At 39.2% G+C, this 22,182-nt stretch overlaps 1 protein-coding gene across 1 annotated transcript; it reads left to right on the top strand.

The window, feature by feature from the left end:
• Positions 1–4,963: 4,963 nt before the first annotated feature.
• On the top strand, positions 4,964–21,811 carry LOC114459113 (NLR family CARD domain-containing protein 3-like; the record flags this gene model as incomplete). The annotated part of the gene is made up of 9 exons (XM_028441475.1): positions 4,964–5,165; positions 5,355–7,146; positions 7,224–7,397; positions 7,485–7,637; positions 14,566–14,739; positions 19,786–19,938; positions 20,843–20,889; positions 21,012–21,556; positions 21,794–21,811. Coding segments are annotated over 9 exons (3,258 nt in total), but the record flags the coding sequence as incomplete, so codon positions are not given.
• Between the last annotated feature and the right edge of the window lie 371 nt (positions 21,812–22,182).

Genomic DNA, 22,182 nt, shown 5'->3' with positions numbered 1-22,182 from the left:
CACTAACACACTTTAGGACCAATGCTTGTTAACAATATAAAATAAACTGTATTAATCTCTGATCAATGAATGGATCATATACTGTGTGGTAAACAGAGGAGATAAACACGTATATTTATAGAAACATATTATTACTGGATTTAAACACATGGAGACTGTGATCATCTCAATAAAAGTACAGGATACTTTACAGTTTTTTATTGATAACAATCATTGGTGGAAAGTGAAGTCACATGATCTAACTCTAACACATGTCCATCTGTCCAAAGCACAAATGTTGTTAATTACTGTAAATGACTGATTAGTCTTATTACATCATATACAATCATTTAGAACCATCAATAGATCTTATTTTATAATCAAACCTGACATAAATCATTCAAAGTTATAGATCAGATGTATTTAATGTAATGCTCTTTGTTGTTAGTATTGTGTAGTTCATGTGTGTTTCCATGGTAACACTATGTGTTAGTGTTGTGGTTCAATGAGCTTCTGTTGAGACGTGTATGAAGTGTTTAGTTGATGATGAGATTAACTGTTGATCTGAGATCATGATGGACATGTGTTAGAGTTTAGATCATGAGACTTCACTTTGCACCAATGAGTGTTTGCAATAAGACACGCCTCCAATTGACCATATATGGTAGCAGCATCACTTTAAGAATGAGTGAACAGTGGATTCTGACACAACCAAAGCTATAAATGTGCGTGTGCGTGCGTGCGTGTGTGTACTGGTTCTACATATTTTCTACAGTGAAGTAATGAGGCTGTGTTAGAGTCCCAGCATGTAACAAACAAATGGTAAAAACTACTCATGTTGGTGGTTAAAGTTACCAGCAAATGGTTTATCAGGTTATCAGTAAACCTGTGCTTAAAAACAATTTGAATTTGAGTTTTATTTTGATAGTCTTAGAATAACAAAGCAGAACAAACACTCAATTGTGTAATTCTTCAGCTGAAAGTGTGTAGGTTGAAGCAAAGCTTATATATACAGTAGCTACCCTATCACAATAAAACTAAACAAGGTTCTCTACTAGGGATGTAACGATTCACTCAACTCCCGATACGATTCGATTCACGATACTGGGTTCACGATACGATTCTCTCACGATTTATTTTGCAAAATGGGACTGTTGACAAATTTTTTTATTGGGACAAAACTAGAAAATACTGTACTATTTTCATTTATTTTTCATTGTCAAAAGAATTCCCTGATAAACAATTCAAAACAATGCAATTTAACTAAAGATAAATCTTGAATGAAATAAATAAAGGAATAATACAAATGAAAATGAAGCCTATTAATTTAAATTCTGGTTCTATAATAAACAATGCAAAACTGCATAATAGTTCTTTTTCTTTTAAAAGTGCAACTGAAAATGTATTTTGTGCCTTAACAATTGACTTTAAAAAAAAAAAAAAAACCGTGATTACACTGATTTACGTCATATTTGTTTGGACCAGCAGAGGGCGCTGTTGACACAGTGGTCGGTTGACATGCAAATATCTTGCAGTGAAGAAGAGAAGCTATGCTAGCAGACAGAACTAATAGAAAAACATGACTTTTACAGATATTCAAGTAATATTACAGATATTCTTTCGGTGCTAAAGGGGGTATGAATCATTATTAACATATTTAAGAGTAGAAGGCCGCCAGAAAGAAAGTATTAGCAGACTCGCCCGCCTCCTACACTTGTGGATAGCGCCCTCTGCTGGTTAAAAAAAGTACTGCGATTCAATTTTCAGAAAATCGATATCAACCGTGATACCTATAAATCCATTTTTAACTGCCTTACGATTAATCGTTACATCCCTATTCTCTACATAATATCACACACACAAAACAATATTTTACTTATATTACTATTTTCACAATAAACATTCAATATATATTCTGCACAAATTTTATATATGTAGTTTATACATTCACATCAAACATATATACTGTACATACATACACGGATGTATATGACATGTACATCATATTAATATGAAACTATTTTATATTTATGACACAAATGTCATCAAATACATTTAGAGTGGCAATATATAGTGGTTAGCACGTCCGCCTCACAGCAAGAAGGTTCTGGGTTCAAGCCCTGGGGTGGACACCTGGGTCCTTTCTGTGTAGAGTTTGCATGTTCTCCCCGTGCTGCGTGGGTTTCCTCCAGGTACTCAGGCTTCCTCCAACAATCCAAAAACATGACTGTAAGGTTGATTTGAGTCTCTAAATTGGATGAAAATGGATGGATGGATGTACTTATTATATATTATTGCTGTCCTAGGTAAAATAATTGTTCTTTCTTTCTACTTACTAACGATATATGATTTAAAAAGCTTTTTAAACTGGTTTATGTTGGTGCTTTTTTTTATTTCATCCTTTAGACAGTTCCATAATTTAACCCCTGATATTGTTATACTCATCTTTTTCAGTGTTGTTCTAGCATATTGTATAATTAAATTTAGTTTTACTCTTAAATTATATTCCCCTTCTCTCTCTAAAAATCTTTTCTCAACCCTTTTGGAAGTAAACCTTTACTTGTTTTATAAATCATTTGGACAGTTTAGAGTTTGATGAGATCTGGAGTTTTAAATCTGGTGTTTTTAACAATAATCCGTGTGTGTTCTCTGTATCCTGTGTTATGTATCAGTCTGATGGATCTTTTTACATTGTGAATAACGGTTGGATGTTCGTCATGTATATATTTCCTCAGACTTCAAGATAGTAAATTAAATATGGTAAAACAAGTGTATAATAGAGTGTGCAATGCTTTTTTTATTATTAAGAATTAGCCTTGTTTTGCCCAGAACAGCAATAGAAATACTCCTCACCATCTTCCCTTTAATGTATTTAATGTGTGACTTCCAGTAGATCCCGTGGTCCAAGATCACAACAAAAAATGTGACTTTGTTCATTCTTTCTATGTTAATATTGTCTATATTTACTTTTACATCTATATATATTTTTTTCTGATTTCCAAATAACATAGAATTAGTTTTTTAGGTTTAATGGTAATTATTTTTTTTTTAGTTTACACATCTTCACATGACCATCCTCAAGAGCTGCCATCAGTCCACATCAGTACAAAGCATATTGGTATCATCTGCAAATAACACATATTTAGTTTTTCACTTACTTTACAAATTACATTCATATACATTATGAACATTTTTTGCCCCAAAACTGACCCCTGTGGTACCCCACATTTAATATTTAAACAACATGATGTGTTCTGTTATATCTGTACAAACTGTTTTCTGTTGCATAAATAACTTTTTATCCAGTCCAAAACATTACATTACATTACCCCTTTTCCTTTTTTCTTATAAGTATATTGTAGTAAACTGTATCAAACGCCTTCTTAAGATCTGAGAACACTCAATACCAGGTTATTTTTTTATTAAATCTGTTAGTGCTTGTGCTGTTGACGGATTATTCCTGAAACCAAACTACCTATATGTTAATAATTGTTTTTTTTTTTTTTACAAAACCATCAAATCTATTTATAAATATGATAAATTGATAAAGTGTTGCCTCGGCTCCTTGTGGCAGTGAGACATATAATAATAATAATAATAATATATTACATCAAAGACGAAACAGGCAAACACATATGACACCAATCCATGTACTGATTGTTCAATTTTTTTTTTTTTTTTTTTTTTTTAAGTATTATGAAGTTTGTTTCCAATTTGATGGTCACTTGGTACCAGCAACAACTGCTGGATTTTAATGGTATTGCACAAGTTACAAGTTTAAATATTACAGATTGCATTCTCCAAAAGTGTTCCAAAAGTCACATGCACAGAGACAGCCAATAGAATGTCCTGGTTTGATGACACACACATACGGATGTTAATACAGACACAGAATAGATTACATACAGACAACTATGTTTACAAATACTTATTCTACACTCGGATTGAAATACAGACACAGAGATCAAAATACAGACACACATAAATAGTAAATAGTTTTGTTGCAAAAATAGCCCCATATCACTGTTCTACCACTAGGTGTTTATATTGTATTTAGATTTACACCTGTTTCTACGTTCACACACAATTTATCAATAACATATTTTGATTTGAATGATCTGTGCTTATCAACATGTAATAAATGAGGCTTCAGGTTCTTCACACTCAAAACTCTGTATGTGTTTGAACCAGAACCGAGCCCAGACTAAGTGGACCTGGACCTGAACCCAGTTGTGTGTCCTTTAGAAGTAACAAGTCCATGGACAAATTCATTGACTTCAATGGACGACAATCTACTGACCCACAGTAAGTGAACATAAATAAGGTTGTTTGTTTTCTTCCTGATGGTCCAGGTTCTTCACACTCCACACTGATAAAGCATCAGTAAACATGACTCATCAGTTTTGATGGACTATGGTTGTTATTTGAAGTGGTGTTGATGTAAATCTCAGCAAACAGTGGAAGGTGAAAGAGAAAAGGCTTTGTAGGAATGGTCTCCAGTGTGTAGGTGAGTCTTACACAATGTGTGATCTTCAGATTTGTGAAGGATTGAAGACAAATAAAGCCTCAGTCCAACAGACTTGTTCTCCTGTTCAGTGGAAACATGCTGAGATGTTCCACACGTGAGCTGAGCTCCAAAGGCTGCTCCACACTCACTGCACTGTGGCTCTGCAGGACATCACCCACTGTTACTGATGTTCACATGATGTTAGCAGAGCTTCCTGTGCTTTCCTCCAGCTGCTCCTCAGCATGTCTGAGTGTCTGTGTCTTCTCCACAGCAGCTTGGAGGGTGTGGATAGTTCCTCTGGAGCTGAGCGTGACTCCATCTTTACGGTGTGTACGTCTACAAAGACACTAAACCTGTGTCAGTCTGTGATCAAACCACTGTACACACACACACACACAAACACACACACACACACACACAGATGATTTGAGCAGACCTCCACTCATCACCTTTAATGTGTTTGTGTTCCAGCTGCTGGAGGACAACATCATCAGCTTTGTTAAGGCTGAACTCAAACACATGCAGAAGATTGTGGATGGAGATGATCCAGAGTGCTCAGAGAGTCAGATGGAGGGTGAAGATGAGGAGCAGAGGAGGAGCAGGGAAGCCTTTCTGAACATCACACTGTATTTCCTGAAGAGGATGAAGCAGGAGGAGCTGGCTGAGCGTCTGCAGAGCAGTAAGAGCATGTGAACATCTTCACTGTGAGGAACATCACATGAAGGACACAAAGCTGGCTTTTCTTTTTCAAAGCATGATTTAATCAGTCACATTTAATCTGAAGAACCATCCAGACTGAGAACATCACACACTTTGATCTCCAATATTCAAACTTCTCCACTCTAACATTAAGTTTGTCTTCATTCAGGAACAAAGGCTTATCGATACCAACGTGAGCTGAAGTCCAAGCTGAAGAAGAAGTTCCAGTGTGTGTCTGAGGGCGTGGCTAAAGCAGGAAGTCCAACCCTCCTGAAGATCTACACAGAGCTCTACATCACAGAGGGAGGGGGTGGAGAGGTCAACCAGGAACATGAGGTCATACAGATAGAAACAGCATCCAGGAGATCAGACACAGCAGAAAGAGCCATTACACGAGAAGAGCTCTTTAAACCCCGTCCTGGAAGACCTCGACCAATCAGGACAGTGATGACAAAGGGCGTGGCTGGCATTGGGAAAACACTCTTAACATACAAGTTCACTGTGGACTGGGCTAAAGACAAAGCCCAGCAGGAGGTCCACTACACATTCCCACTGACCTTCAGAGAGCTGAACGTGCTGAGGGGGAGGAGCTTCAGCTTGGTGGGACTTGTTGATCACTTCTTCTCTGGAAGCAAAGAAGCAGGAATCTGCAGCTTCCAGGACTTCCTGGTTTTGTTCATCTTGGATGGTCTGGATGAGTGTCGGCTCCCTCTGGACTTCCTCAGCACTCAGACCCTGACTGATGTCTCAGAGTCCACCTCAGTGGAGGTTCTGCTGATAAACCTCATCAGAGGAGAACTGCTTCCATCAGCCCTCCTCTGGATAACCACACGGCCTGCAGCAGCCAATCAGATCCCTCCTGAGTGTGTGGACATGGTGACAGAGGTCAGAGGGTTCACTGACCCTCAGAAGGAGGAGTACTTCACGAGGAGGTCCACAGATGAGGAGCAGGTCAGCAGGATCATGTCCCACATCAGGACGTGTCGTAGCCTCCACATCATGTGCCACATCCCGCTCTTCTGCTGGATCACTGCTACAGTTCTGGAGGACATGTTGAAGAGCAGAGAGGAGGGAGAGCTGCCCAGGACTCTGACTCAGATCTACAGCCACTATGTGGTCCTTCAGAACAAAGTCAAGATGGTGAAGTTTGATGGAGGAGCTGCCACAGATCAACACTGGAGTCCACAGAGCAGGGAGATGATGGAGTCTCTGGGAAAACTGGCTTTTGAGCAGCTGCAGAAAGGAAAGCTGATCTTCTATGACAGTGACCTGTCAGAGTGTGGCATGGACCTCAGAGCAGCCTCAGTGTGCTCAGGAGTGTTCACACAGGTCTTCAGAGAGGAAAGCAGCCTGTACCAGGACAAGGTGTTCACCTTCATCCACCTGAGCCTTCAGGAGTTTCTGGCTGCTCTTCATGTCCATCAGACCTTCATCAGCTCTAAAGTCAACCTGCTGGAACATAAACCACTGAACCTTCCCCATAGTGGAGGTCAGCCTGACTTTAACCATCTCTATCAGAGCGCTGTGGACGAGGCCTTACGGAGTCCAAATGGACACTTGGACTTGTTCCTCCGCTTTCTGCTGGGTCTTTCACTGCCGACCAATCAGAGGCTCCTACAAGGCCTGCTGACACAGACAGGAAGTGACTCACAGACCAATCAAAGAACAGTTAAATACATCAAGAAGAAGCTGAGTAAGAGGTTGTCCACAGAGAGAAGCATCAACCTGTTCCACTGTCTGAATGAAGTGAATGATCACTCTCTGCTGGAGGAGATCCAACGGTACATGAATTCAGGACGTCTCTCCACAGAGAAACTGTCTCCTGCTCAGTGGTCAGCTCTGGTCTTCATCTTACTGTCATCACAAGAACATCTGGATGTCTTTGACCTGAAAAGATTCTCTCCTTCAGAGGAAGCTTTTCTGAAGCTGCTCCCAGTGATCAAAGCCTCTAAGAAAGCTGAGTATGTGACTTTAGAAGAACATGTCTTTAATTCTGTCACAGAAAAACATCTGTAAGGTTTCTCTGATTTTTCATCAGGTTGAGTTCCTGTGGTCTCTCAGAGAGAAGCTGTGCAGCTCTGTCCTCAGTTCTCAGCTCTCAGTCCTCCATTGTGAAACATCTGGACCTGAGTAACAATGATCTGCAGGATTCAGGAGTGAAGCTGCTGTGTGAAGGACTGAAGAGTCCTCACTGTAAACTGGACTATCTTAGGTCAGTGGATCACATGTTCCATCAACATTGTCCTGTTCCTCGTCTCCTCACTTGTTTCCTGAGTTGTGGATGTTTTTCTGAATGCAGTCTGTCAGGTTGTGTCATCACAGAGGTGGGCGGGGCTTCTCTGGCAGCAGCTTTGAGCTCCAACTCCTCCAGTGTGAGAGAGCTGGACCTGAGCTACAACCATCCAGGAGACTCAGCAGTGAAGCTGCTCTCTCAGAGACTGCACACTCTGAGGTGAGACACATTACAGCAGCTCATCACATGTTCACATCAATCCCCATCACATGTGTGACAAAGAGCTGTATCAGAGGAATGTGATGAAGGTGTGAGAGGTGGGACACTAAAGGAGGAGGACTGGGACAGGTTAGAGGGATGAAGGACAGAGATAAGAAGGTAGTGAGGGCGACGCCGAAAAGCTAGTCATGCTTTTGTTGCCTCTAGACTGGATTATTGTAATTCTCTTTTAGCAGGCTGCCCGAGCAAGTCGCTTAAGACACTTCAGCTGGTTCAAAATGCTGCAGCACGTGTACTGACTAAAACTAGGAGAACAGATCACATTACTCCTGTATTAGCCTCTCTGCATTGGCTTCCCATAAAATATAGAATAGAATTCAAGATTCTGCTTCTCACTTATAAAGCCCTAAATGGACAGGCACCAGTCTATCTCAAGGAGCTTGTAATGCCATACAATCCCCCCAGAACACTACGCTCTCAAAATACTGGACTACTCGTTGTTCCATTTGTCTCTAAAAGTAGTATAGGAGGAAGAGCTTTCTGTTATCAGGCCCCACTTCTCTGGAACCATCTACCAACCACGGTTCGGGGGGCGGACACCCTATCTACCTTTAAGGTTAGGCTGAAAACATTCCTCTTTGGTAAAGCTTTTAGTTAGGAACCAGCTCATAGCTCACAGTTAAGATGCAATAGGCATAGACTGCCGGGGGGTGGTCTGGCATGCTCGGTTGGAGAGAGGTTGGAGAGGGCGTTAAGAGAGAGGTCATTTAGGTTAGAGAGGGGCCGGAGAGGGTCCCATTCCTCCCTCAAACACTCCCTCTATGTCTGTTTCTTCCCTTGTGTGTTTGCTCCTGTACTCCTTCTGGCTTTTGTCTTGCAGGTCCGTGGGATCCTCAGTGTGGAGTTACAGAGACTCAGCGGCTCTGTCTCCACCCTTTCCTCTGCACACACCCAACACAGCATAACGTGGATGGCTGTTCATCATAGGAATGGGATCCACACAAGGTTCCTGCTGCTTAACAGAAGGTTTTCCTTGCCGCCATGATGAATTCATGTTGGGTGTGGGATACATATGTATGTGTATATACGTATATATGCATATGTGTGTATCCATAAAATGAAGAGTCCGTCCTTAAGACTGCTCTACTGTAAAGTGTCTTGAGATACCATTGGTTATGATTTGGCGCTATTCAAATAAAAGATTGATTGATTGATTGATTGATTGAGTGAGGAGAGGCTGGTGGAGAACTATGAGGAGCTGATGAAGGAATGACAGAGAAGATCAGAGGAGGTGGAACCAATCAGTGAGGATTGTGTTCATACAGAAATATAAATATATCTTATGAAATTATATTTTAATATTTTCTCTGACACAAGTTATCAAGTCAAAAAATGAGGAATGAACCAAAATATGAATTATTGTCCAAAAACTGAAATAAATCATTGCATTTTAGCTCTGAATGTTAATAACCACTAAAATAAAACATTGTAATTGTATAATTTAATACCAATCTATGATAAAACCACAGGCTGTCAAAGGTCAAACTACAAGAAGTGCAATCGTATCTTTTTAAGACAGCAATACATGTTTTGTTATTGCAATTAAATAAATTAATTTATTTTATTGCATAATTGTGACCATCACCAGCCCTCCGTAAGGCAGGGTAAGAAATACTTTATTGGGTGAGGGTGTGGGGGGGGGGAGGTGTTGGGGGGAAGGGAGCAGGGAGGAGAGATTCAAAGTAATAAATGTAAAGTGTGGGGAAGAGTTGATTATTTTAAAGTGAGAGTGAGATGTGAAGTTGAGGTTGTGTATATTGTGCTTATTGTGTTGTGTAATCAATCCAGTCAGGTGACCAGTGTGAAGCTTAGGTATAATGGTGGTGGCTGTGGACAAAGGGAAGGAGTGAGTGGTAATACAGGTATTTAGGATCAACGTGTCTAAAGTCAAGCCCACTATGAGTTTTATCCCACAGTCTAAGACATGCCAGTGCATCGTAGACCGATGTATGTGCAAGAACCACTACTGCAAACCCAAGCGCTGCCCTGGACCCAAAAATGCAGCCAGACTAGCAGAAAGAGTGGGGGCCAGGGAGCCCAGACAACCCCCTCATGGATGAGCAGCCCTCCAGACGCCCCTGAGACCCCCAAGCCGAGAGGCAGCAACCGCCCCCCACACACACATCCGAGAAAGCACCAATTAACCGAAGACCCTCCGCCCCGCCATACCCGATTGCACCATCCTGATGTATTTGTACCCATCCATCAACAGAGGAGCCGGGCCGCCACCCGACAGGCCCAAATATGTGATCCTACCCACCTTCCTCTTATGGTGCCTCTCCATTCCCCAATCGAGAGGAACTTCCCTATCCCCTGTGTGAATGTGTGTGTTTAGTAAATGTATGAGGTGCAATTAAAAGAAAGGGGATGGATGGGAGCGGTGCTCCCCATCCAACCTTTGTGTATATATGGGTACATGGTGCAATAGCTCCGGAGGGTGGAAGTGGTGGTCGCACCCTCTAGAGGGTGGTGTGTTCAGGTGTGATTAACATTGGAGGGATTGGTAGGGTAACTTGAGGTGGAAATGTTGCCCCAGTGCCACTACTCAGTAGCACAGGCGGCGGCCATCTTTGCAGATCATTTGTGACTTTATCCAGCAGCGGATCTAGGTTCAGTTTAATTAATTCATTTAAGTTTGGTGATATATTTAAGCCTAGATATTTAATTGTGTTTGTGGGGGAGGGGTATTGTGGGTTTTGGCTTAATGGATTACATGAATTTTTTTTTAAAAGGGAGGATTGACGATTTTGACCAGTTAATGGAATAGTCTGATAGTTTAGAGAAGCTGTTTATTAGTTTAAATACTTCCTCTAATGAGGATGGAGTTCTTCCAAATAGAGTAAAATATCATCTGCATAAAGATTAATTTTGTGTTCTGAGATGGATGAGTGGATTCCTTTAATAACAGAGTTCTGACGAACAGCTGCTGCGAGAGGTTCAACGAATATTGCAAAGAGCAAAGGTGAGAGTGGGCAACCTTGTCTGGTTCCCCTCTGCAGTGTGAAGCTTTGGAATGTTATTTTGTTTGTGGTTACTGAGGCCTTAGGTTTAAAGTATAGGGTGGAGATCCATTTTATGAATGAATCTCCAAAGCCAAATATGCCAATGACAGCAAGGAGGAATGACCAGTTGACTCTATCGAATGTTTTTTCTGCGTCAAGTGACAAGATTATTGTTTTCTTTTTAGAGTTCTGTGCCATGTTGATCAAATTAAACAGTCTTCTAACATTGTCTGTGGAGTGTCTATTTTTAATTGACTGTACTACTTTCTCTAACCTGGAAGTGAGTGCTTTGGAAATAATTTAAGTGATAATAAGTGAGATGGGACGGTAACTTGAGGGTAACATGAGGTTTTTGTCTGGTTTAAGTAGTAATTTAATGTTTGCTGTATTCATGTGGCCTCCTACGTAACCCTTATTTTTCATCTCTGTTTCTTTCTTTAAAATAAGCAGAGCAAGAATTGACCAGAAATGTTTTAGGAATTCAGCAGGGAACCCATCTGGACCAGGTGCTTTGACTGTCGACATGCTATCCAAAGTATTTGTATGCTATCCAAAGTAGTTCTTGTAAGATTAATGGTGAGTCTAAGGTGGTTTTCTGATCTATGGTGAGCTGTGGTAGGTTTACGTTATTGAGGAAGGTTTTAATATCTTCAGGGTCAGGGTTTAAGTTAGATGAGTATAGATTTTGATAATAATCATGAAAAACCTTATTAATGTCCTGAGGTAAGTTTAAAGTTTGACCTGAATTGTTAGAAATTGCTGCTATAAAGGAATTTTCTTTGTTGTGTTTGAGCTGATTTGCTAAATATTAGCCTGATTTATTAATATAATCAAAGTTTTTGTATAGCAATTGTTGCAAAATAAAAAGTTTTGTATTTTTGGAGTTTTCTGAACAAAAGTTCTCAGGAATTGTTAAGGCAAGGCAAGGCAAGGCAAATTTATTTATATAGCGCATTTCATACTCAAGGCAACTCAATGTGCTTTACATGATAAAACATTCAATTGTTTAAAATCAATAAGAACATTTAAATCAATAAGAACAATTAAAATCATCAGTAAAATCAATTAAAATCATCAGTAAAATCATCATTACATCAACAACATGACAAAAAATCTCTCTCTCAATCATATGCAGTAGAGAAAAAAAAGTGCCTTTAACTTTGATTTAAAAATGTTCACATTGGATGCTGACTTCAGCTCCGCTGGCAGTTTGTTCCACTTCTTTGCAGCATAACAACTAAAAGCAGCATCACCATGTTTACTGTGAACTCTGGGCTCCACTATCTGACCTGTGTCCATAGATCTGAGAGACCTGCTGGGTTCATACCTGACTAACATGTCACTGATGTATTCTGGACCAAACCCATTCACAGATTTATACACCAGCAGCAGAACTTTAAAGTCTATTCTGAGGCTGACTGGGAGCCAGTGTAAAGACTTTAAAACTGGAGTAATGTGCTCTGACCTCTTTGTTCTGGTTAAGACCCGAGCTCCAGCGTTCTGAACCAGCTGTAGCTGTTTGATGCTCTTTTGGGGGATTCCTGTCAGAAGACCATTACAATAGTCCAGTCTGCTGGAGATAAAAGCATGGACCAGTTTCTCCTGATCTTTCTGAGCCATTAAACCTTTCACTCTGGAGATGTTCTTTAGGTGGTAGAAGGCTGTTTTTGTGATAGATTTGATCTGACTGCTGAATGTAAGATCTGAGTCAATCAGAACATTAGACTCACTGAACATCTGGAGACACATAACATCCTAGCTGATGAGCAGAATGACTTTAGAAAATGTAGGGCCTGCATTGATCATATTTATGTTTTATCATCTGTGCTGAGGGCCAGGCTGCAAGAGGGAAAACCAACGTTTGTCTTTTTGTTGATTTCCAGAAGGTTTTTGACTGGATCAACAGGGATCTTTAATGTATAAATTACTGTATTATGGCATTACTGGTACAGTACATTCTATGATGATGTCAAATCACTCTATAAAGCCCCAGTTGCATGTGTGCAAATTAATGGTTTAAAAACTGGTTGGTTCTCCACCACGTTTGGTGTAAAACAAGGAGATGTGTTGTCTTTGTTTTCCCTTTATATCAATAATGTGGTAAATGAAATTATGGAAGCTAATCTGGGTATTTGTATAAATAACTGTAATTTAAGTCTTTTATTGTATGCTGATGATATTATTTTTCTGGCAAATTTACATAATATGTTAAATATTTTAAATACATGGTGTAAAAAATGGAGACTGACTCTAAATAAAGATAAAACACAGATCATGTATTTTAGGAATAATCATGACTTGAGAAGTAATTATAATTTTATATATGGCCTGTCTTAGTTTATACAAGTTCCTAGGATTGATCTTTAATGACTTTATGAGTTTTCAAGAGGGAACAAAGTTTTTGGCTGAGTCAGCAGGAAGAGCTTTGGGCTGTGTGAGAACAATGACTGTAAAATACAGTTGTCATGTTGACAGTTGTTACTGTTTTATTTTGAGGTTTTGGGTCGACTCTCAATACAGTATCTACTGACAGTTCTTTTGGTTTTATGTGATGTTTTTATTTGGTTTCACTGTTTGTTTTGTGTGTGCGTGCGTGTTTATGTTGCTTTTTATGTAATATTGTAAATATTTGTATTTAATATTGTCATTTATTATTGTAATGAAAATGAAAGAGACCCCAGTCAGAATAGTTCCTGATATAAGTCAGGAGCTAATGGAGCTCAATAAAATCAAATGAAATGAAATTAAATAATTTTTATTATTATAATTTTTAACAGAAAATACACATTTTAAAATCCCCATATATTTAATGTTTTTAATTGTAAATTTATCACACTCTCTCTCACGTACCCCCTGCAGTACCGTTGTGTACCCCTAGGAGTACGCGTACCCCCATTTGAGAAACACTGTAATAAATAAGATTTTAGTCGACTAAGTCTGTTACAGATATAATCGACTAAAACATAAAGCATTAGAGTTTATTTATTTTTGAAATATTCAGTTACTGTTGATCAACCTGATATATGATGGTATTAATGTTTGTAAACACAGACAGATTAGATGTGATCAATACGTTTGATCACATGAGTTCTGATTGGATTTCAGCCTAGGTGACCAAATAGTGTAAATATACATATATATATATATATATATATATATATATATATATATATATATATATATATAATAGTGTATAGTTTAGTTTTTATTAATCAGTGAAGATATAAATATAAGTTGATATAATTTTTAACATGTATTTTTATTAAATTATTCATTGTTTAGTTATTGTCACTTTAAAAACTTCAATCAACAAAAACTATGATAAAATGTTTAGTCGACTAAATGAACAGTATAAAATACAAACCTCCATCAAGCTCTGAACCTCCTCTTCACAGATATGATCAGTTATCAATGATCAATGATCCTAATCATGGTACCATGATCATTACCACTTTAAAGGCTTGGAACCACATTTATATCCCATTAATAAACATCCAGTAGGTCACAATGTATGGACACACTTTAAAAAAAAGAAAATAAATCAATGAAATACACAATCTGGATCTGATCAGGATGAAACTCAGTGGGATCATTGATTAACCAACCCAATATAACTGAGTCATATTTTATACAGATCCATCAATTACAAACCCAGATATGAATTATTATGATGATGAGAGATAGACATTTTTTATGTTTGAAACTGATCAGAATCAGTTCATTGATCAGGAGTCCCTCTGGCAGCTGAAATCTTTCCTCCTTGGTGGAGGTAATAAAGCAGATGAAGTGGACGGCAGAGGTTTGAATCCTGTCAATAATGTGATGATGATTATTATTATTAATAAATGAATGTCTTTCTCCCACAGACTGAGTTCCTGTGGTCTCTCAGAGAGAAGCTGTGCAGCTCTGTCCTCAGTCCTCAGCTCTCAGTCCTCCAGTGTGAAACATCTGGACCTGAGTAACAATGATCTGCAGGATTCAGGAGTGAAGCTGCTGTGTGAAGGACTGAAGAGTCCTCACTGTATACTGGACTCTCTCAGGTCAGTGGGATCATATGTTCCATCAACATTGTCCTCACTGCATGAAAACTGAGATTATCCACCCTGTGAATGCCTGATAATTCCTGTAAACGCCCAGGATTATCAGCAGTTATCAGCAGTTCACTGAGAAGTCCCCCCACCCCCACTGTGAATGTTTTTTTATAATTAGCATTTCAATGTCTAGCCTGCCTTACTGAAACTAACCAACCATTGGAAGAAACCACAGACAGTTCAGAAGTAAAATCACCTGCGATTGGACAGAAAGTCCCTCACTTATTGGTCACCGTTGGGATGCATGGTCATATGCCCCTCCCATTTTAATTATAATACAAATAATAATAATTATAATATTAATGATACTAATAATTATTATTGCTAATATTATTTAGTGAGAACATCACAATAACAGTTAATTGAGAATAAGAGACACAGGAGGAACATAATGAAAGTAGAGCTTTATTTATTAAAAATAAAACAAACTTTACATTGTGTCCCTTTTTCTGGGTCACACACTAAAACTTGAACTCTTGGCAGCTTCAGGGTCATAAAAAGATGGAGCAGGTCTTTTGGGGGGTGGTCCATAATGCAGTCTTTTGTGGTGGGTTGCTTGATATTTGGGCTCATTTTCCAGTTTGTTCTGTAATGTTGAACACAGAGCAGAAAGCTCCAGGCTTCTGAAGGATGGAGACCATAATATATATAATAATAATAATAATCTGTAACCATTGGTAGCCTTAATGTGTCATTTGTGGCAATGCATGGAGGCTCCTGACTGCTGGTCCATTTATATTCTAGTTTACAAATGACAATTTGCCTACCTCTAGGGATACCGTACCCCACTTTGGGAACCTAGGTTCTATGTTGTTAACACAACAAAATATTATATGTGTGTGTGTGTGTGTGTGTGTGTGTGTCAGCCGTTTTGTTTTTCCCTCCAAAATGTCACATAATAAACCACAATGTACAAAAATACTAGGAATAGATAAAGCTTTGCTCTGTGCACATGCTCTGTGTAACATCTGTTCTGTTGTCTTTATAAATCTGACCCTCTTCCTCCTCTGTCTGCTGTGAGCTGAACCTTTAATGGCTTCTGTTTGTGTCCAAAGGTCTGGATGACTAAATGTGAAGTTCTTCCAGACTGTCTCATAGTATGTCTTACATGATACTGGGAAAAAGAAAGGCAACAGGCATAAATATGTAAAATAATAACACCACAAACAACAAAACAGATTATTTTCCAGATTAAAGTTACTTACATATAAAGACTCCAGTGTCCACTTTACACATGTCTGGACTTGTAATGAGAGTTTACATCAAAGTCACAGGTGAATTATGGGACGAGCTCAGTCCTGCACAACAAATAAATAGTGTCAGATACATTTATTTATACTATTTTATATTAAAATCTTACCCTAGTATGTGTTCATAACACTTTTTGTTTCCCTCTGAGTTGTGTAAAAAAACAATATTTAACTGCAATAAATCATTTTCTCACTCTTTTCTTTCAAGCATCAAATATGTAAGTCTTAAAGCTAATCTAAAGCTAATCAAAGTCTATAAGTCAAACTACATAGAACAGTAAAACATATTTTAAACACATGCTCATATGAAACAGAAGCTAACAACACAACACGCTACACATGGCACAGTCTGCTAACTTACTACTGTTCATAAAACTTAACTCTTATCAAACTCAAATATCAAAACTACAATGTCATGAAACTCTTTTTATTTGTTAGTAACCTATTTCTGACATATAAGCTGTGTTTCTGACTATAAACATACCTGAAAAGAGAAGAAATGATCACAAATGTGATTCAGTCTGTTTCCTCCATCAGTAGCGTTAGTAGAATGAGGAAAACAGCACGTGTGGGGGCGGAGACAAAACCAATCGATCCCAGATAGTCTAACCCAGAACACTCAGTGGATCACAGATAAACAACAATAACAATAAAGAGACAAGCAAATCATGTGTATTTAACACTCTTTTAACACTTTTAACTGTCTTTTAACATTTAACTGGTATTTAAATATTTAAACTCATGAAAAATTACAACAAAAAAAAAACGCAAAAATAAAAAACAACACAAAAACACAATAACTTCAGAGGGGTAGTCCATAAAGGCGGGTTAACAAACTCTGAGTCTATCCATAAACTCTGGGTCAACATACCCCACGATGGAAAACTCTGGGTATCGGATTCCATTAAAGCTGGTATGAAGTGGGTCAATCAACCCTGAGTATGTAAACCTTGGGTTACTTACGTGCACGCGCGCGATAATAAGCCATCATCAATGGATCAAAGAATACTCAAACTGCCATGACAACCAAACGGAAGAGAGTGATTTATTCACCCTGATGGGTAAAATAAGCCGGTGTTTGAGGAATATGAGTCTTTTCTAAAGGTGCGTTCAGTCTTCAGTGACATAGTAGTTTAAATCACCCGTAATTAGTCACACTTTTTGGTCACTTCATCACTTTATTACTTCAGTGACGTGACGAGCGGTGAATAATATGAATAAAGTGTGTCTGAGGAGACGTGGCAGCTGCATAGGATGTCTGCATAGAGAGCCCTCCTGTTACACTGGATATAAAGACAGTAAATGCTGCTTCATATCACATCATTTATATTGATTCTTAATGTAATATTGTTGCCAGAGTCATCTCAAAGTCCTAAAAAATGTCATAAAAAAACACTGAAGAGGGACGTGAACCCACGTCCCATCGTTTGCAAGAGCAGTGTCACACTTCACTGCACCATCATACCTTCAAAGACATATGATCTACAGATTTAACTGTATAACAATATAAAACAACAAACGAGCCTTAAAAGTGGATTTATTTAAATGATCATCTCCTCCTTTATATTATCCACAGGTTTTTATCCAGAGAACTTTACTACAGACATCAGTAGATGTTTTAATGCAGATCAACCTCTCGGTGACTTTCACTCCACGATCTACATCGACAACCCTAACCCTAAATTACCGTTATCACAAACAAAACAAAAAAAAAAAAAAAGACGTGTTACGGTGAAATTTAAGGTTACCTCATCTTTGACTTGGAAACACACTCTGTGGTGATAAATGATGAAGACCAGACAGGAGAGATGATGAAGTAATAAAAAATGATTTAATCTAAACTAAATAAAAAGGTACAAAGCGGGATGGACGAAGCAGTGGTCTCCCTTGGCCAAGGGAGAGACGCGAAGAAAGGGGAAGAAGGGCCCAAATGTTCCTTTCACCCACATTTATACCCCACTGTCCCACCTCCCCCCTTCCACAGACAACAAAGAAGAGACCAGGGGGGGAAGGTCAGTCTGCCGGAGGTCACACCTTCGATGTCGGGGTAAAAGTTAGATGTGTGTGTGTGTAGGTGTGTGAGTGAGTGTGTATGTATGTGTTTATGTGTATATGATGTGTGTGTGTGTATGTGATGTCTGGGGTGGGTTTGGACGTGCTCTGGCCTTGGAGATTAAACTGAGGCCAACTGACATTCCTTTAGAGAAGCTGTATTATGGGAGTATGGGCCCACTGACTTTGCAGGAAGAGGAAAAGACATCAGACAGGAGTGGAAAGTTACAAATTGGGGTATTAAGTTGAATGAGATCAAAAAGCAAATATATGAGTATACATAATTAATCAATTTTGCCACTACAGACGTAAAGCAACACAACATTAGTAATGAAGTGAACACGTATGTGGTGTGAGATGTTACTAATGTGTTTCAGAGAAAAGTGTTAAAGTTTATTAAAGTGTTCAGAAACGGTGTTCAGGTGGGCGGAGCCAGGTAGAAACCCAGGGTTTCTTTGATAAAACATGCCAACGACCAGGTTTAGTTCACGGACAATGTTGCCCGGGTAACATACTCAGAGAAGAACATACCTCGCTTTTTGGATTGGGATACTCAGAGATTCCTTCATTTGAGCCTGAACATACTCAGAGTTTGAACATAACCCGCTTTATGGAATAAACCTCAGAAATCATACATTTTATAGGAAAAATACACAAAAGAACAACAGAAATGCACAAAATGTCTCATAATATAAGAGAACAAATATACACAGAATGACAGAAAAACATACACATTTACTATAAAAACTCTTTGCTGTTCCCACATGCATCCCTCGGTCTATTTTTATGAGGCCCCCAAAGTAAATGTACAAAATGGCAGAAAAACAAAAAACAAGAATACAGTATAAAAAAAAAGAATTCCACAATACAGGAAAATACAGTAAAAGACAAAAAAAAACATAGCAAATACTTCAAAAGCTGTACAAAACTACTACAAAAATGAACCAAATGACAACAGTAATATACAAAATAACACAATAAAAACAACAAAAAAACACAAAAAGACAAGAAAAACACAAAAAATGACTGCAAACCCATAGTATTAACAAACAAGCAAAATCACAACAGAAATACACAAAAGTGACTTTAAAAAACACAAATTGGCAACACAAGTACATACAGTAATATGACTCCAAAAAAAACATACATTTTACAGTGAAAATACACAAAAGGACAAAATAAATGCACAGAATGTCTTTCCTGTGTTAACGCTCAAATTGGTCATTATTCTAAATTTGGACTGGAAGTCACATTTACCTAATTCAGATTTAAATTTAATTCAGAATAAAATGTATTAGGAATTAAGTGTTTACAAGGTCAGTTTGAAGAGGAATTAACTTTTATTCTGCTTTAAAGAGGAATTAAAGCTCCATACAAACATGTTAGCTCTCAGAGACTTGTGTGTCTTTACAGTGGAGACAGTCCTGATTTACATTTAGATAGATCACAGTATGGTCATTTACATGTGAAAACCTTACCCAGTCCTAGAAGCTGGGGGGAGACTTTCTCACCTTGTGCTGTGAGTTTACGACAATTCCTGGCAGTTATCTGGAGCTGACTGGAACTTCCTATTTACTCAGAGTTAACGGTAATTTACAGTGACGGAAACTGACGGAAATCCCACTTTTCATGCAGTGCCTGTTCCTCGTCTCCTCACTTGTTTCCTGAGTTGTGGATGTTTTTCTGAATCCAGTCTGTCAGGTTGTGTCATCACAGAGGTGGGCGGGGCTTCTCTGGCAGCAGCTTTGAGCTCCAACTCCTCCAGTGTGAGAGAGCTGGACCTGAGCTACAACCATCCAGGAGACTCAGCAGTGAAGCTGCTCTCTCAGACACTGAACACTCTGAGGTGAGACACATCACAGCAGCTCATCACATGTTCACATCAATCCCCATCACATGTGTGACAGAGAGCTGTATCAGAAGTGTGACGTTAAACTGTATGAATAGATATGAAAGTGTACGGTGGCACCATGCTCTTACTTTGAGCTGCAGGGAGGGTTGCCATGGTTACAGGTGTCCAAATGTGGAGGTGTGCTCTGGGGGAGTGGAGATAAAGTCTCTCATGAGGTGATGAATGTCCAGGGAGTTCAGAATCTGTGTGTGGGTGTGTATCAGAGAAAGGTGTGTGAGTCTTTTCTGGGTCATGGTGCTGCGTACCCATGTCTTCAAAAGTCAACGTGAACCTGTGTTGATTAGGTCTAAAAATAATTACATTCAAATACAAAATACACGTAATAGCCTACGTGTGTCAAAATCATTTCCCAAAATATTCATAATGAATTTATAAATTGTGCTAAATATTTTTCATAGACTACATTTAAACACCTACATTCTCACCAATAGGGGGAGCTGCAGCACCCCCAGCACCCCTACTTCCTGTGGCCCTGCTGAATATTCAGTTACTGTTGATCAACCTGATTTATGATGGTATTAATGTTTGTAAACACAGACAGATTAGATGTGATCAATACGTTAGATCACATGATCACATGAGTTCTGATTGGATTTCAGCCTAGGTGACCAAATAGTGTATATATACATATATATAATAGTGTATAGTTAAGATCAGAGGAGGTGGAACCAATCAGTGAGGATGAAGAGAGGAACACTTTGAAGGAGATGAAGAAAGTGAAGCTGTTGAAGACAAACCAGTAGAAACATGGAGAGCTTGATGGAGATGGCATCAGGTTTCTGAGCAGCACTTTGGACTCTTTAGGTGTGTAAATCACTGCCTGTGTTTGCTCCTGCAGGGCGGACCATGGAGGAGAGCAGAGGATCAAAGCTGGTGTGAGGAAGTGTAAGTGTGTGTGTGTGTTCATTCAAAGTGTCCTCATGAAGCTCTGAGTGAATGAACATGTCAGTGATACAGAGACAATGAAGCATCACATGATCAACTGTTGTTTCTTTGTGTCTCATCAGATTTCTGTCACATTCACCTCGACACAAACTCCATCAACAGAAACCTCAGACTGTCTGACAACAACAGGAGGGTGACACGTTTGTGGGAGGAGGAGGAGCTTTATCCTGATCATCAGGACAGATTTGATATCTGTCAGGTTCTGTGTAGTACTGGTCTGACTGGTCGCTGTTACTGGGAGGTGGAGTGGAATGGAAATGTTTCTATAGCAGTGAGTTACAGAGGAATCAGAAGGAAAGGAAACAGTGATGATTGTTGGTTTGGAAATAATATTCAGTCCTGGATTCTGAAATGTTACAGTGGTTTTTACATCTTCAGACACAATAACATAGACACACATACCTCCTGTCCCTGTGGTTCCTCTGGTAGAGTAGGAGTGTATGTGGACTGTCCTGATGGACGTCTGTCCTTCTATGAAGTCTCCTCTGACTCTCTGACACTCATCCACACCGTCTGTACCTCCTTCACTGACACTCTGTATCCTGGGTTTGGGATTTGGTTTGGTTCCTCAGTGTCTCTGAGTCCTCTGAGACAGACAGACAGACAGGCAGACAGACAGAGAGACAGTCACACAGACAGACAGACACATAGACTGACACAGTTACACAGACAGTCAGACAAACAGACAGACCGACAGACACACAGACAACACAGACAGACAGTCAGACACAGAGACAGACAGACAGACAGACACAGCTTCACAGACAGACAGACACTAAGACAAAGAGACAGACACACTGACAGACAAACAGACAGACAGGCAGACGGACACACTGACAAACAGACACACACAGCTACACAGACAGACAGACAGACATACAGGCAGACAAACACACACACAGAAAGACAGACACACAGCTACACAGACAGACAGACACACTGACAGACAGACAGACACATAGACTGACAGACAGGCAGACAAACACACACACACATAGACAGACAGACAGACAGCTACACAGACAGACAGACAGACAGACACTAAGACAAAGAGACAGACACACAGACAGGCAGACAGACACACTGGCAGACAAACAGACTACAGACAGACAGACAGACATGCAGACAGACAGGCAGACAAACACACACACACACATAGACAGACACACTGACAAACAAACACACACAGCTACACAGACAGGCAGACAAACACACACACACACACACACACAC

This window comes from Gouania willdenowi, unplaced genomic scaffold, assembly GCF_900634775.1.
Source record: "Gouania willdenowi unplaced genomic scaffold, fGouWil2.1 scaffold_262_arrow_ctg1, whole genome shotgun sequence".
NCBI lineage: Eukaryota > Metazoa > Chordata > Actinopteri > Blenniiformes > Gobiesocidae > Gouania > Gouania willdenowi.
The sequence above is the reverse complement of the archived record's forward strand: the minus strand, read 5'-3'. Positions and strand labels throughout refer to the sequence as shown.